At 47.9% G+C, this 14,934-nt stretch overlaps 2 protein-coding genes across 2 annotated transcripts; both read right to left on the bottom strand.

Annotated features, from left to right (window-relative positions):
- Nucleotides 1-1,930: 1,930 nt before the first annotated feature.
- Nucleotides 1,931-5,884, bottom strand: LOC134289444 (uncharacterized protein K02A2.6-like). Its single transcript, XM_062855258.1, has 2 exons — nt 4,814-5,884; nt 1,931-3,529 (listed from the first exon to the last, which is right to left on the bottom strand). Exons 1-2 carry the CDS (start codon nt 5,882-5,884, stop codon nt 1,931-1,933), a joined length of 2,670 nt encoding a protein of 889 aa, XP_062711242.1.
- A 364-nt stretch (nt 5,885-6,248) lies between these two features.
- Nucleotides 6,249-7,052, bottom strand: LOC134289436 (uncharacterized). The gene has a single exon (XM_062855250.1). The coding sequence runs from the start codon at nt 7,050-7,052 to the stop codon at nt 6,249-6,251; it is 804 nt and encodes a 267-aa protein (XP_062711234.1).
- Between the last annotated feature and the right edge of the window lie 7,882 nt (nt 7,053-14,934).

Raw genomic sequence — 14,934 nt, 5'->3', positions numbered from 1 at the left:
ATTAAGGCTTGCTTCGTGATGCACAAAAATTTGTTGCATCAGAAAAATGCGGTGCATGGAGTCCTGGCCATCTTACCGCATTTGCGGTCATTCGGGGGCCTAATGATCCATGAAGCATTCCTTCGCCTGCACCCGGAATGCATTGATGAAGGCAGTTTGCAGGAGGTCTGCAAATAGGGACTTTCGCTGTCCTCTCGATTCGTTCTGGTGCCGGACGTTATTCTTCGTGGCTGCCTTAGGATCCTTAGGAACATCTCGAACCGGGAGAAGCGTACCCCTATATCGTCTGCGTCGGTACCCCGATGGGAACCGGCCGATACTTTGTTTATATCGGGGACGAACCGATAGTAGAGGTCGAAAACTCGACCATTGCTATCGGCATCGTTTTGCGATCATTCGAGGTAGTCGGTATCAAGGTCCCGCAATCACTGAGCATGCTCTATGATTTCATGGCATGTGCCGTATTTAAAATTAAACCAAACAGCAAATGTGCTGCGGTAACTAAAACTTTAAAAAAATTCGAGGAACACAGGGCCGATCACCTATACGATACGGGCCCTTCAGTACCGCATTAGGACTAAAACCAACAAGAGGAAAACAAATCATAAGTTGCAGAATTAGTCAATAAGAAAAAAAACGAACCCAGTTATGATTGTGATACGGAGATGATAGCAGCAGATTATGATGTACCAGGAAACAAGCCTTCATTTCTTCCCGAACATAAGCGACTCGAACCTTTCCAACAGCTCGTCCAGTACTGTCTGCGGGTGATCCACAGCGTGAAAGATCTAACCGCCCCATAACCGGCAGGTTCAAACAACCCTCGGCGTCCAGGGATCGAAGAAGATCATCCTCCGGACCGGTAGATTTGAGCAAGCCCATGGAAGTCTGCGGGTGACCCACACCGTGTTCGTCGGAATTAATCCCACCGCTGTCACCAAATGTAACCGAGGTGGTTAAGGGACTGATTCAAAAATAAAAGATTATCATGTTACCATGATACGCGGTACTGACCCCCTTTCTTTATTAAACATATCACTTAAGGGCGGACGGGACGGTCGGGGAAATATCCGCCATTGCTCTGTTGCTACTAAGATGGTAATCTCAGATTCTACTTCATATTTTGCAACAAAAACCTATCACTGTGTATGCTCACTTGCAGTGCATATGCTGATTGTTTTTCAGCATCTTCAGTGCGATAGAACTCGAGATTACCATCTTCAAAATCGCGAGGCAAATTGTTAGAAAGAGAGGCAAGATAGGAAAAATAACACGGCGTCCCGTTTCACCTTAAATACTAGTTTACATTATTCACCTCTCTCTCTCTTTCTTCTTTCACGCTTAACAGTTTTGTTTTTGAAGAGACAAAAACAATTGTAAGCGGAATTTTTCGCGTGACCGTGAAATGAACTTTTGTTTCTTTTGGTCAGCACAAACCGTTGCTCTTGGAGTGACTCGAAAAATATATACAAAGAAATGTTACGTAAGGGACAATTGTGACGACTCGTGATGGATGTAAGTAAGTCGGGTCGTCACAATTGTGCACGTCAGCTCCCAGATCCACGAGCTTGGCGACGCTTCGCATCGCTTCAAGACATCCGAGTACTTAGACTGTTCGGTCTTGATGACGAGCGCGTCGCCTTTCTTACGCTTGGTACCTACTCTTTTTATTACGCCTTTTTGGTTTGGCGTCCCTGACCTGCAGCTCTTCGTTCTTCCTTTTCCGCTCGTCTCCCTTTGGTAGAGGTCCTCTGTTTTATTTCACTAATGAAACTAGTACGCTCGTTTCAAGATAACTTTATTACACATCCGAACCGTACGTATACATGGAATCAACTGAACTGCATGTCGGGGTCATTCAAATACAACGCTCTGAGGGAGCGATCAATAACTACATAATATAACATCTTCCCCGTTTTGAAAATAAAAATTAATTCATTTCATAATCAAGATAACGACTCGGCAGTCTCAAGGTTCTTTTCGGTCTGGTGACGCTGTCCACTGGTTGATTGGTTTGCTTACGAGATGACCCATTTGCCGCCTTGCTTGTTGACGATACCGCAACGTTTCGAAGCGTTTCCTGTGATCCTTCATGACTGCTCGTTGAATTGTTGGCCGCAGAACAACTGGTTGAATCCATTGACGTATCCGCTGGTATTGTCGGTACCTCGTCAGGAGCGCTTGGTTTGTTCAATGATGGCTGGGAAGGCGTTACAGGTGGTTCTTTACGTGGTTTGAGATTTACGAGATCACGCCGATAACGAGCGCCATCTACATCAACGACGTACGAACGCTCATTCAATCTGCTGCAAATGTTTGCTGGTGTCCACTGCTTTGAAGTCTCTGGTTGAAGCTGCACATATACAGGTTGCCTCGTTTCCAAAGTCGGCAGATTACGAGTCCGTTTGTCGTAATGATACTTTGCCTTGCGTCTGTTGCCTTCTATTGCTTCTGGAACTCCGATTTGTGGCTTCGGGATGAGATTCTCTGCTGACATTGGTATTCCACACCGAGTGCTTCGAGAAAACATGCGCGCTACTGAGCTCGATCCGATTTTATTCGGCACGTTTCTCCAATGGAGAAGAGCATACCAGAAATCGACTCCCGACTCTTTGGACTTTTGTAGAAGACGCTTGGTTATCTTCACCGCTGCCTCTGCTTTTCCGTTCGCTTGTTGATGGTGTGGAGCCGACGTAGCATGCTGAAAATCCCATTCTTGTGCGAACTGCTTCCAATCTGCGTTGACAAAGTTTGTGCCGTTATCCGTTATAACCAGTTGTGGTCTGCCATGCCGCGAGAAATTAACCTTGCAAACCTTGATTGTGCTTTTCGGGGTAAGATCTTTGAGTATATCGACTTCAAAGAAATCAGAAAAGTGATCTACGGTCACCAAGAACTTTTTCTTTTCTCCCAGATACTCTGCAAAAAAGACATCCATAGAAACGACCTGGAACGGATGTACTGGGATTGCATGACTTTTCATTGGAGGTGACGGTTGTGAAGGTGCAAACTTCGCACAAATTTCGCATCGCATCACAGCTTCCTTGACCTGGCAGTTCATTCCTGACCAAAACAGGTTTGCGCGGGCCAGCTTCAAAGTCGCTTCAATTCCATTGTGACTCAGGTGGACTTTTTCCGTAAGCATCTTCCTCAAAGAGTGTGGTACAACAATTCGATCACTTCTAAACACGATTCCGTCTTGGGTACTCAATTCGTCGCGATACTTGAAGTACACCTTCGCTGCGTCCGGAACTCTATCGACAGAAGACGGCCAGCCCTGATTGATGTACTGAATGATTATCTGCATTGTAGGGTCAGTCTTTGTTTCTGAAATCACTTCGTTCAGTCGCTCGTCAGTGATACTGAGGTAGTTGCTCATGTTGATCGATTCTATTTCGTTGAAAATACGATAGATGTCTCGCTTATCGAAAAGATCGCCGGGCTGCTTCTCGTTCAATGGAGCTCTTGATATGGCATCAGCAACAACATTCTCTTTACCCGTGACAAATTGCAATTCCAGATTGTACCGCTGCAAGCATAGGAGCATATGTTGTAAGCGGCGTGGAGTGGAGAGTAACGCCCAAGTAACCATGACGCTGTATATAGAGCATTAATTTTGCTTTATAGTGTATTATATGACATGCGATATAAAGTTGTTATGTCATATAGGCACCATTAAAGTAGGTTAAAAGTCGAAAGTGGCGCTACTATTGTGGATTTAAAGCAAGCTTTACTGTGGTGATTGCTAAAGCATATAAAATGCTTGTACCTTATAGCTAATGCAATCAAATCGTATAGAGTGCATGCTTAATGCATCATGTCAAAAAAGAAAAAAAGTATGTTTTTCATTTTTCTATCTATTTTTATCTTCCGATACTCTCACTTTGAAGTTTTTTATTGTATTTCGGGAATTGAACCTAGACTGCTGAAACTGAACCACGATGAAACTCGGACGCGCTAACGTTGTGTACTACGATACCATGTATTTTGCACCTGGAAAAATGTGCAACATAAAGTAACGTATACTTTACTTAGCTCGTGCCTTATTGAGTTGTGTTTTCAGCAACTCTAAAAAATGTGCTGGGGTCTGAATGCCATCAGTTATGTTGCTCTCGAATATATATTCGTCTGTGTTGATTCAGTTTTTTTTGTTTTCATACGTGCTCACTTCTACCTAAATACAATAAATAAGAAACAATACAAACAACGCTTTAATCCTTCCTTTTATGAATTCGGGGCGTTATGTTAAATAAGGAAACCGATACCCCACATAATTTTTGTTCCCTCAGCATCTGATTGTTTTCATGTCCCAACCAGAAACCCAAAAACCCATATATAATATAAATTTTCAAACAGCAACATCTGAGCATGATAATCTAAGTGGTCCGCAGCAATCCATGAAAAATTTGGTTTGTTTTTCTTTTGTTTTGAATGGTTTTGTTTCTAAAAGTGTTTTACAGTTTTTTTTGAACTGAGCGATATTTTTCTGTTTACAATAATGGAAGCTTTAGTAAAGGCATGTATAAAGTAATAAATGCTTGCATTATTGATTGCTATAAAGCTTTTAACGTGGTAATGCAATGAAGCATTTTACAACGGCTCTATAGAACTATACAGAACTGTCAAAATCTCGTAATGCTTCAATGCTTTCATAATGTAGATTAAACGCTTCATTACTTGACAGATGTAAAATAAAAGTTATGTTGCATTAGCTAAACTATAATACGATTGATTTAATGTTATGATATAATGCTTGTGGTTACTTGGGCGGTTTCCGAAAAACAGCCAATAGTGGCTTATGGTCCGTCCGTACTATCGTCTTCGGGTTACCCACAATTAACTGATCGAATCGGGCACACGCGAACACAATCGCCAGAAGCTCCTTTTCGATCTGCGCGTAACATTTCTCCGTAGCTGTCAAAGTGCGTGATGCATACCCGATGACCCCTTTCTCCTGGAACACCGCAGCGCCCATCCCAAATGAACTCGCATCGCATTCTATCACGAGTGGCTGGTTCACATCGTAGTACTGTAATGACTTCACATCCGCAACTATCGCCTTCATTCGGTTAAACTCCTTCTCTTCTGCTGCCGTCCAAGTCCAAGTTTCCCTTTCCGAAATCAATCTTCGTAGTTCTGTGCTTTCAGCACTGAGGTTTCTGATATAGCGCCCGAGGTAATTCACCATGCCGATGAATCTCTGCAGTTGCTTGCGATCTGTTGGCGTTGGAAACTCCTTGATGGTGGCTATTTTGCTCTCATCTGCCTTCAAACCCTGATTTGTTAAAACATGCCCGAAAAACTTGACTGATGTTTCGCACAGTTTCAATTTGCTAAGGTTCAGCTTGATGTCGCTTCTTTCCAGTCGCCTACACAATTCCTTCAGATTCCGGTTGTGGTCCTCTAACGCTTCCTTTAAAGATTCTCCAGAGCCGTAGATTAGCACGTCGTCGGCCAAACATTCAACTCCTTTCAGTCCCTGAATTGCTTCCTGCAGTTTAGCTTGAAAAATCTCCGGTGCTGGAGCTATACCGAAGGGCATTCGAACCCATCTGTACCTCCCAAAAGGAGTCCAAAAGGTCGTCATCCGACTGCTTTCCTCGTCCAAGAGTACATGCCAGAAACCCTTCTTCAAATCGACTGTAGAGAACACCTTCGCTCGGCCTAGTTCTGGCAGAATTTCGTCGATTGTCGTAAACTGGAGCCGAGGACGCTTCAATGCTTTATTGAGTGGAATAGGGTCCAAGCATATACGAACTGACCCCGTTTGGCCACCCCGTTTAACCAGAACGATGTTGCTAACCCACTCAGTGTGCTGGTTTTCCTTAACGATAATGCCGTCTCGCTCTAACTTTCGCAATTCATCTTTCAGGAGTTCACGCATAGCAATAGGAACTCGTCGAGGTTGCTGGGTAGAGGGAACAACATCGGGATCAACTTCCAAAGACACAACTCCCGAGAACTTTCCATATCCCTCAAAAAGCTGCTTATGCTCCTGAATTATCTGTTCAGCCTTGATTCGGTAAATGTTGAGAAGATCTTGCTCCGATCTTGGGGGCTGAAGCACCACCGAGTGGCAAAACTTAACATATCCAAGTTTTTTACATACCTTTGCTGATAGGAGAGGCATATGATTGACATTATCGACTTGTAACGCCAGCGTGTACCTACGGTCGCCGCGTCGACAAGGAATCCTGACCTCGCCGAGTACTGGAATCGCAGCTCCTCCAAAACTTTGTAGGCGGTACTTAGAAGTTAGAAGGCAGCAGTTCGGGACATTCACCGCCTGCCATTTTCTTCAGCCAATCCACTCCTACAAGGCTCGTATTTGCGCCGGTATCCAGTTCACAGCGTACCGATTGCCATTTATCGCTGACGAACACTTCCAAATCCGCAAGCACGTTGCCTCCAGCGTCCGAATAATCATAGACTTTTCCGATAACCACTTCTTCTTCGCTCTCCGTTTCCGAATTGTCACTGTCCTCACTTTGGCTGGTGTCTGAAAGACTACCATCCTGCACTTTCTTCACTTTTCTCTTGTTCTTCATCTTCTTCTTACCGTCCGCCTTGCAGACCTTCTCAAAGTGGTTTTTTCCACCGCACCCACGACACCTCTTCCCTAGTGCGGGGCACGATCCCTTGGCGAAATCGTGCCAATCGCCACAGAACTTGCACTTCAAACTTTTCTTCTTGCTTTTCACCATGTTTACATCACCGCTGGCTTGTCCAACAGCCACGGCGTGTTTCTCTGATATCTCTTCCGCGCGGAACATATCGATCGCTTTCGCCAAAGACAGATTCTGGGTCGTTAACAACTTTGCTCGTAGCTTTGGCCATTTATTGGCGGTCATCACTTTGTACATCACAAACTCTTCCTCCAAAGCACCGAAACGACACAACTTCGCCAATGATTTCAACCGAGCAACATATTCATCGATGCCCTCTTGCACTTCTTGCATCATGGAAAAATAATCGTACCAGTCAACCATTTTGTTTCGCTCGCGAACCACTTTCACCTTAATTGCCGCAATTGCGGTGTCCGGATCTTGCATTTGTGCTGCCGTTAGCTCAAAGTTGAAATACTTTTTGAGCGCAGAATTGCCAATCACTGATAACACTAGTTTACAGCATTTTTGAACTCGGTAAGCTGATGATCATTTTTGGTGTAGAATCATGCCCTGAGTTCGAAAACGCGAAGGAAAAAAATTACAGTAGAGCGGAAATTTTTTCGACTTTCCATTCAAGGTTGATGATTTGAAATCGATTTTTGTTCTATTTTTAAGCAACGTCGCTCACTTCACACATCTCATTCTTCGTAATCAATGCTCCGATTGAGCTGAATTTTTTACTGTAACTTGCGTACATATGATATGTTAAATAAACGTTGTCCCTTCGAATCTCGCAGAGGGTTACGGCAAGGTGATGGTCTTTCGTGCTTGCTGTTCAACATTGCTTTGGAGGGTGTAATAAGAAGAGCGGGGATAAACACGAGTGGGACGATTTTCACGAAGTCCGTTCAGCTGCTTGGTTTCGCCGATGATATTGATATTATTGCTCGTAAATTTGAGACGATGGCGGAAACGTACATCCGACTAAAGAGTGAAGCCAGGCGAATCGGATTAGTCATTAATGTGTCGAAAACAAAGTACATGATGGCAAAGGGCTCCAGGGAGGAATCACCGCGCCCGCCACCCCGAATTCATATCGACGGTGATGAAATCGAGGCGGTTGAAGAATTCGTGTACTTGGGCTCACTGGTGACCGCCGACAACGACACCAGCAGAGAAATTCAGAGGCGCATTGTGGCAGGAAATCGTTCTTACTTTGGACTCCGCAGAACTCTACGATCGAATAAAGTTCGCCGTAACACGAAGTTAACCATCTACAAAACGCTGATTAGACCGGTCGTCCTCTATGGGCACGAAACATGGACCCTACGTGCAGAGGACCAACGCGCCCTTGGAGTTTTCGAACGGAAGGTGTTGCGTACCATCTACGGCGGAGTGCAGATGGAAGACGGGACTTGGAGAAGGCGAATGAACCACGAGCTGCATCAGCTGCTGAGAGAACCAACCATCGTCCACACCGCGAAACTCGGGAGGCTACGGTGGGCGGGTCACGTCATCAGGATGTCGGATAGCAACCCGACTAAAATGGTTCTCGAGAGTCATCCGACCGGTACAAGAAGACGTGGAGCGCAGCGAGCTAGGTGGGTCGACCAAGTGGAGGACGATCTGCGGACCCTACGCAGAGTGCGGAACTGGAGACAAACAGCCATGGACCGAGTGGAATGGAGGCGGCTACTATGTACAGCAGAGGCCACCCCGGCCTTAGCCTGACCGGTAAGGTAAGGTAAATAAACGTTGAGAAAGAATTTTTAGATTGTTTTTTTCTTATTGAAAAAAATACATTTCTCCATATATTTTTGGAAATTTGGCTAAAATTTAAGAAGATCGTCCCTAAAACTCGCCAATATCTTGAATTTCATCAATCTGACGCAAAACCTGCATTCAGATGATCAAATGGTATTGTATTCAGCTTTTAATTTATGGAAAAAGATTTGAAATTGGTTGAACAAAACGCAAGATATTTGAATTTAAGTAAATTCCATATTTTTAAAAGTTGTAAAACTCGATATTGAGCTAAAACTCAAAAACTGCTCTACTTTAAATTTTTCAAAGCACGGTTTCGAAACCAGCACTAAATTGTGCTTCAAAAATGTTGGTCGTTGACAGAAGTTCACGACTTTCATTTTATTTTGTAAACTAGTGTCACAGTACACTTCGTAACCTTTACGTCTTCACGAGTCTCACGTGATCCTGCTCACACTGCAAAATGTTTTTGCTGGTAAACAGCAAACTTTCTGATTTTTGACGTGCTGATTGCATTCAGCAATACAAATTACTGAGTATCCAATTATTTTTCAACTTGCTGAACCATCCAGCAATTTTGACAGGTGATCAGCAAAGTTGTGCTGAAATTCAGCAAAAATGTTGCTGAAATGCAGCAATTTCTTTGCTGATTTTTGGCGTGCTGGAAGCATTTCAAAAATTTTGGTGTGTAGCATCGTCCATCGACTTACGAAGTCGTAACAGGGCAGTTTTCAGGTCCTAACTTACATATGTTTGACTTCGTGGACGCAAAGTCGATGATGTTGCCAAGCTACTGCTTAGCCACCTCGATCGCGGGCAGTCCTTCTCTTCGTTGGTAAATGGCCCACATCAACCAAGCTCCGTCCTGGATCTTCACCGGCAGGCTTGCCGAGGAGTGGATTAGAGCTCCAACGCTGGAGCTACGTGTGCGTGCAGGTTCCCGCTTCTACCACCTCGCTTCTCCTTAATGGAGGTTAAGGACGAAATACGGTGTGGGGTGCCCACTTTTGGATTCAATTCATAGCCAGGAAAATATATTTGTCCAATGCTAATAAGTCTGAGTTTGGTAAACCATAAACCAAGTGGCTGTACTGTGCAAACTTCAAACTCGTACAAACGTTATGGGAGCGCAAATTTTCATATAGACCGTAAAATCGGTGTACGATGAGAATGCTTAGAGTATTACGTCTGTTTGTCTGCTCTTTTACCGTCATGACGCGCCATGGCCAATGCCACATACTGTCGTCACACAAATCGCATAGAAAGATTCATAGCTGGTTTTGGCGGTGCCAAAGGGGCGTTTTTAAAAGTTTCTGAGGGTCTACGTTACGAGGGATCAGAGCGAGTTCAAGGAGGGTTTTTGTAGATATTTCAGGAAGATTCAGAGGGTTTTCAGCGGGTTTCGGAGGCGTTACAGGTGCCTTTTCGAAGACTTCGTAGGTCTCACATGCGTTACAAGGGATACGAGCGAGTTTCAGGGTATTCTAAGACATTTCAGGAAGCTACTGAGGATTTTCGGCTGGTACCGGAGGCATTACAGTGAGGATTCGCTTGTTGGGTCACGACTGCGCCCCGATTACCGAACCGTGTTCGTTCGTTGGGGCAACTGACAACTGATCAAAATGCTGTATATACACGCAAGAGACAAGAAATACGTCACGAAACACTCACATACTTGCGCAAATGTTCTGTATGTGACGGTGGTCAGACGTCAAAATCGTTTTGACATCGATTTTGGCATTGACATTGCTTTGGGGCAGTTCATAAGCCACGTAAACCAAATTTTGGCCATCTCAGACCCCCCCTCCCCCTCGTAGACTTTTGTTCATGCAAAAATTTGTATGGAGCGTAGACTTTGTTCAGACCCCCCCCCTTCCCCCAAAAAGTCTACGTGGTTTATGAACGGGCCCTTTTTAATTGGGTTTTTTTTTCCTTCTAAACCATAGGGGGATAAATCTGCTCATCAGACACCCTAACAGGAAGGTTAGGGTAGTGTGGGGATGAGGCCGTCTTCTACAATGCCGGTAGAAGCCAGGACTACTCTCTCCTCGACCCACTAAAACACATTCCTATGGTCGCCAAACCCTACGTCTCTCCGGAACCACCAAGAAGGTATTGCTTCAGAGAGGGGCTAGTGCATATCGCACCCTCAAGGTTAGCTGCCGTAGCCTAGCAGCAACGAACATCGATGACTCGCTCTGGAGAGTCCATCACGATAGCATGCTGGCGCTTAGCCAGTTTCCCGAGTGGTCCTCGCCACTCCCTTTGTCCTCGGAAGGCGGGCAGGGTCAACCCCGCCCGCGCCCTACTGCTGAGCGGACATCAAGAACTGATGCCCACATGCAACCCGATCTGACCTGCTGAAGGCAAGGGTATCACTACCCTTCAGGCCTTATCAGCTGCATCCGTAGGTTGCAGACAGCAGGGTCTCACCTACCCCGACCCTTGCCGGGGACCCCTTTCCAACCGCGGGCTCAGATCCAACCCAGTAGACTGACGCCACGACAGCACCGCTACCGGGACTTCCTCTCCGCGGCCACTTAATCGCTGTAAGGGTCGATCTCGACCGCAGGGCACCGGTATGACCTACGAAGCCGATTCCGAACCCCTGGACCACCTCTTGTACTGCATCTGGACTAGCCATTCTCCGAGTCCACGCGCCACCTCCTTTGTAGCTCCCAGACGATATGGGTGATAGCCGTTGAAACGGCATTCCAGCTAATCTCATGCCTACACATTCTCTGGACCAAGTTGTCCGGAGTTGTGTCCTCCCCGCATGTGGCAAGCATGCGGTCACGCATTGTGCGAAAACGCGGGCACACGAACAAAACGTGTTCCGCCGTTTCCTCTAAACCATTGCACACTGGGCATTCAGGAGAATCCGCATGCCCGAAACGGTGTAGATACTGTCGGAAGCAACCATGACCTGTAAGGACCTGTGTCAGGTGGAATGAAACTTCCCCATGGCGCCTATTAATCCAACTATCTACCCTCGGTATCAACCTATGGGTCCACCTTCCTTTGGTGGAACTGTCCCACGCGCGCTGCCATTTGACCATAGAGGCCATCCTGACAGTCTTGCGTATGCCTCTTGTGCCGCGCATTTCGAAGCACTCCATATCCTCACTGATAAGAATGCTGATGGGCACCATACCAGTAATGACACAGAGAGCGTCGTGTGACACGGTACGGTACGCGCTTGCAACCCTCAGACACATAAGCCTGTAAGTACTTTCCAGCTTCCGTCGGTAGCATTCAGTACTTAGCGCGGTACCCCACGCCGGGCCGCCATACCTAAGTATGGACGTAGCAACACTAGCCAGAAGCTTGCGCTTACTGGCGTACACCGCTGAGCTATTGGACATCATCCGGGACAGTGCCGCAATAGCTGTGGAGGCTCTTTTACAGGCATAATCGACGTGGCTACCGAAGGTAAGCTTATCGTCGATCATCACGCCCAAGTGCTTGACAGAGCGCTTCGACAGGATAGTGCATTCTCCTACACTGATCTCCGTCTGCTGCGCCGACTGCATGTTGTTAACAACCGTCACCTCTGTCTTGTGGTGAGCCAGCTCCAGTTTTCTGGACCGCATCCACGCCTCCACAACCTTGATCGAGTGGTCGGTAGTCAACTTCACCTCCTCGATCGTTTCACCGTAGACTTCGAGCGTAATATCGTCGGCAAATCCGACAATCACCACTCCCACTGGGTACTCTAACCTCAACACCTCGTCGTACATGACATTCCATAACACCGGACCCAGGATGGAACCTTGCGGGACTCCTGAGGTTATGTGAAAGCACTTCCGACCCACCTCCGTGTCGTATACTAGTACGCGATTCTGGAAGTAGCTTCCGAGAATCTTGTACAAGTACTCCGGTATCCCCAGACGCAAGAGCGCATCAGCAATAGCAGCCCAACTGGCGCTATTAAATGCATTCCTTACATCCAGAGTCACTACCCCGCAAAAGCGAATTCCCCTCCTCTTAGGCTCGAGTGCTTTCTCGGCGGTTTTTGTAACCGACAAGATAGCGTCTACGGTGGACCTCCCCTTCCGGAAGCCATACTGGTTGCTCGAGAGACCATTTACGCCCTCAGTGAACTTCAACATTCTATTGAGGATGATCTTTTCGAGCACCTTCCCCGCCGTGTCAATCAAGCATATTGGTCTATATGCCGACGGGTCTCCGGGTGGTTTCCCCGCCTTTGGCAATAGTACCAGGCTCTGCCTCTTCCAAGCTTCTGGGAAAACTCCCTCGTCCAGGCATTTCTTGAGCGCGGCTTTTGCAGCGGCGAACACCACCCGCCGTTCGTTTCGCTCTTCCTCTGATCGTGCTCGCTGCATCCGCCGCCTAGCCCGTAGGCAGGCGCGGCGCAGGTCCGCAATCGCGTCGGTCCACCAGTAAGCCGGTGGCCTCCCATTTCTAGGGTGGACTCTCCTAGGCATGGTCGCATCACACGCACGTGAGAGCACCGCTACCAGCTCGTCGCCGTCTAAACCGAGTAAGTTTCGCTCACGGCGGAGCGCTTCCCTAAATACCTCTTCGTCGAAGTATGATGTCTTCCACCTACGAGGGCTTGGCCTTGGCCTAGCCGCCTCTTCTTCTATCCGCTGTCTGCTGTTGTTGTAGTCGATACTGTAGCGAACCGCCAGGTGGTCGCTGTGAGTGTAGCCATCATCTATTCTCCAGTTCGAACTACTTGTTAGGCCAGGACTACAAAAGGTCACGTCAATAATTGACTCCGCTCCGTTTCGACTATAGGTACTCTTGGTACCGACGTTAGCCAAGTCGACATCTAAGATGGCCAGTGTTTCTAGCAGGATCTGACCCCGCTGGTTCGTGAAACGGCTTCCCCATTCCACAGCCCAGGCATTAAAGTCACCCGCTATTACCACCGGCCTTCGCCCTGTTAGCACGGTCGTTAAGCGGTCCAGCATTTGCGTGAACCGCTCGATCGGCCACCGCGGAGGCGCATAACAGCTACAGAAGAAGACCCCGTTTACTTTGGCGACCACGAAGCCCTCATAGGTAGTAGACACCAACTCCTGCACGGGGTATTTACCCGTCGTCCATATCGCCGCCATTTTCCTGGTCCCATCCGAGGCCCAGTTGCCGTTGCCGGCGGGTACTCGGTATGGGTCCGAAATGATGGCGATATCCGTCTCCCACTCAGAAACCGCCTGACAAAGCAGTTGCTGAGCCGCATCACAGTGGTTCAGGTTCAGCTGCGTTACCTGCACTGTGATTTGTTGCTCACTGCGGCTTTCTTAAAGGCCGGGCACCCTGGACCACCCATCGCATGTCTGTTTTTCGAGGTTTTCCCGGTACAGATCATGCAGATGGGCGGACTCGTGCAGCTTTGGGCCTTATGACCTTCAGCGCCGCATCGCCTACACAGTTTGCGCCTGTCGGGGCCTTTGCAGTCCCACGACTTGTGTCCTGGTTCCAGACACCTGAAGCAAACCTCAGGTGGCTCGTGGAATGTCAGGTGACAAACACACCAGCCCACCTTAATACTCCCTACTTTAACGGACTTTTTAACATCCGCCACAGGTAGCTGAACCAGAGCTATCTGTGTCCCTGCTGGCCCCTTCCGCAGCCTGACGGCTGTGGCGGCCACCTGAACATCGCACTGTTGCCGCAGTGCCGTGACGAGCTCTTCCGCTTCGGTGATCTCGTCTAGGTCTTTGACCTTCAGAGTCGCCTCATGCGTAAGAACCCTCACCTCCACTCCATCTCCAAGGACCTCTTCTGCCAGCCTCTTGTAGGCGGCGCCCTTGTGATCCTTCTGGCGCTTAAGCTCCAGGATCATTTCACCCGTACGAGTACGTCTGATACTGCGTACGTCGGCTCCAAGACCCTCGAGCTTGGCGTCGCACCTCATCGCCTTCAAGACGTCCGAGTATTTCGACTGTTCGGTCTTGATGACGATAGCGTCACCTTTTTCGCGCCTGGCACCTGCCTTCCTACGCCTTGGCTTGGCGACCTGCACTTCTACCTGCGGATTCCCCTTCTTCTTCCTCTTCCGCTCTGCCTTTGTCCAAGGAGGGTCCTCTCCTTGGATCGCCCTGCTCTGTGGCTGCTGAGGGCCCACCATTGGTCGCAACCCCTTGTTCCCATCATTCCGGGACGGGCCGGCCTTTTCAGGCCCACCCTTCCCAGCTTTCCGGGAACCCTGGCTGGGGTCCGACTTTCCAGCGTTACCACCGGCTTTCGGGGTTATTATACGCCTGGCCTTGCGGGCGCCGCCAGACAGCTCCTCACCTGACGGCTGCCTCGCCCGCTTCTGCGAATGCTTGTCGCTTTTGTCGCGAGCATTCGCTTCCACTCTCTTCGGACTACCCGCGAAGGAGAAGGCCTCCGTTTGTGTAAACTTAGACGCTTTCTCCTTTGCGGGTTCCGCCGCTGCTGCAGCCAGCAACGCAACCGCGTGCTCCTGCTTGGCATTATCGACAGACGCCCTAAGCCGAAGCAAGGCCGTTTTCAGGTCCTTGCTTATATTCGACTTAGTTGTCGCAAAGTCGATAATTTTGCCGAGCTGCTGCTCAGCTACCTCAAA

The sequence above is a fragment of the Aedes albopictus genome, chromosome 1, assembly GCF_035046485.1.
Source record: "Aedes albopictus strain Foshan chromosome 1, AalbF5, whole genome shotgun sequence".
In the NCBI taxonomy this organism is placed as follows: domain Eukaryota; kingdom Metazoa; phylum Arthropoda; class Insecta; order Diptera; family Culicidae; genus Aedes; species Aedes albopictus.
The sequence above is the reverse complement of the archived record's forward strand: the minus strand, read 5'-3'. Positions and strand labels throughout refer to the sequence as shown.

Excerpts from the sequence above, each read along its gene's own strand:
- LOC134289436 (XM_062855250.1), bottom strand. The coding sequence starts at position 7,052 with ATGCAAGATCCGGACACCGCAATTGCGGCAATTAAGGTGAAAGTGGTT.
- LOC134289444 (XM_062855258.1), bottom strand. The coding sequence starts at position 5,884 with ATGCGTGAACTCCTGAAAGATGAATTGCGAAAGTTAGAGCGAGACGGC. Across the intron at positions 3,530-4,813 it reads TGGGTAACCCGAAGACGATA|CGGTACAATCTGGAATTGCA; the intron begins GTACGGACGGAC and ends CTATGCTTGCAG.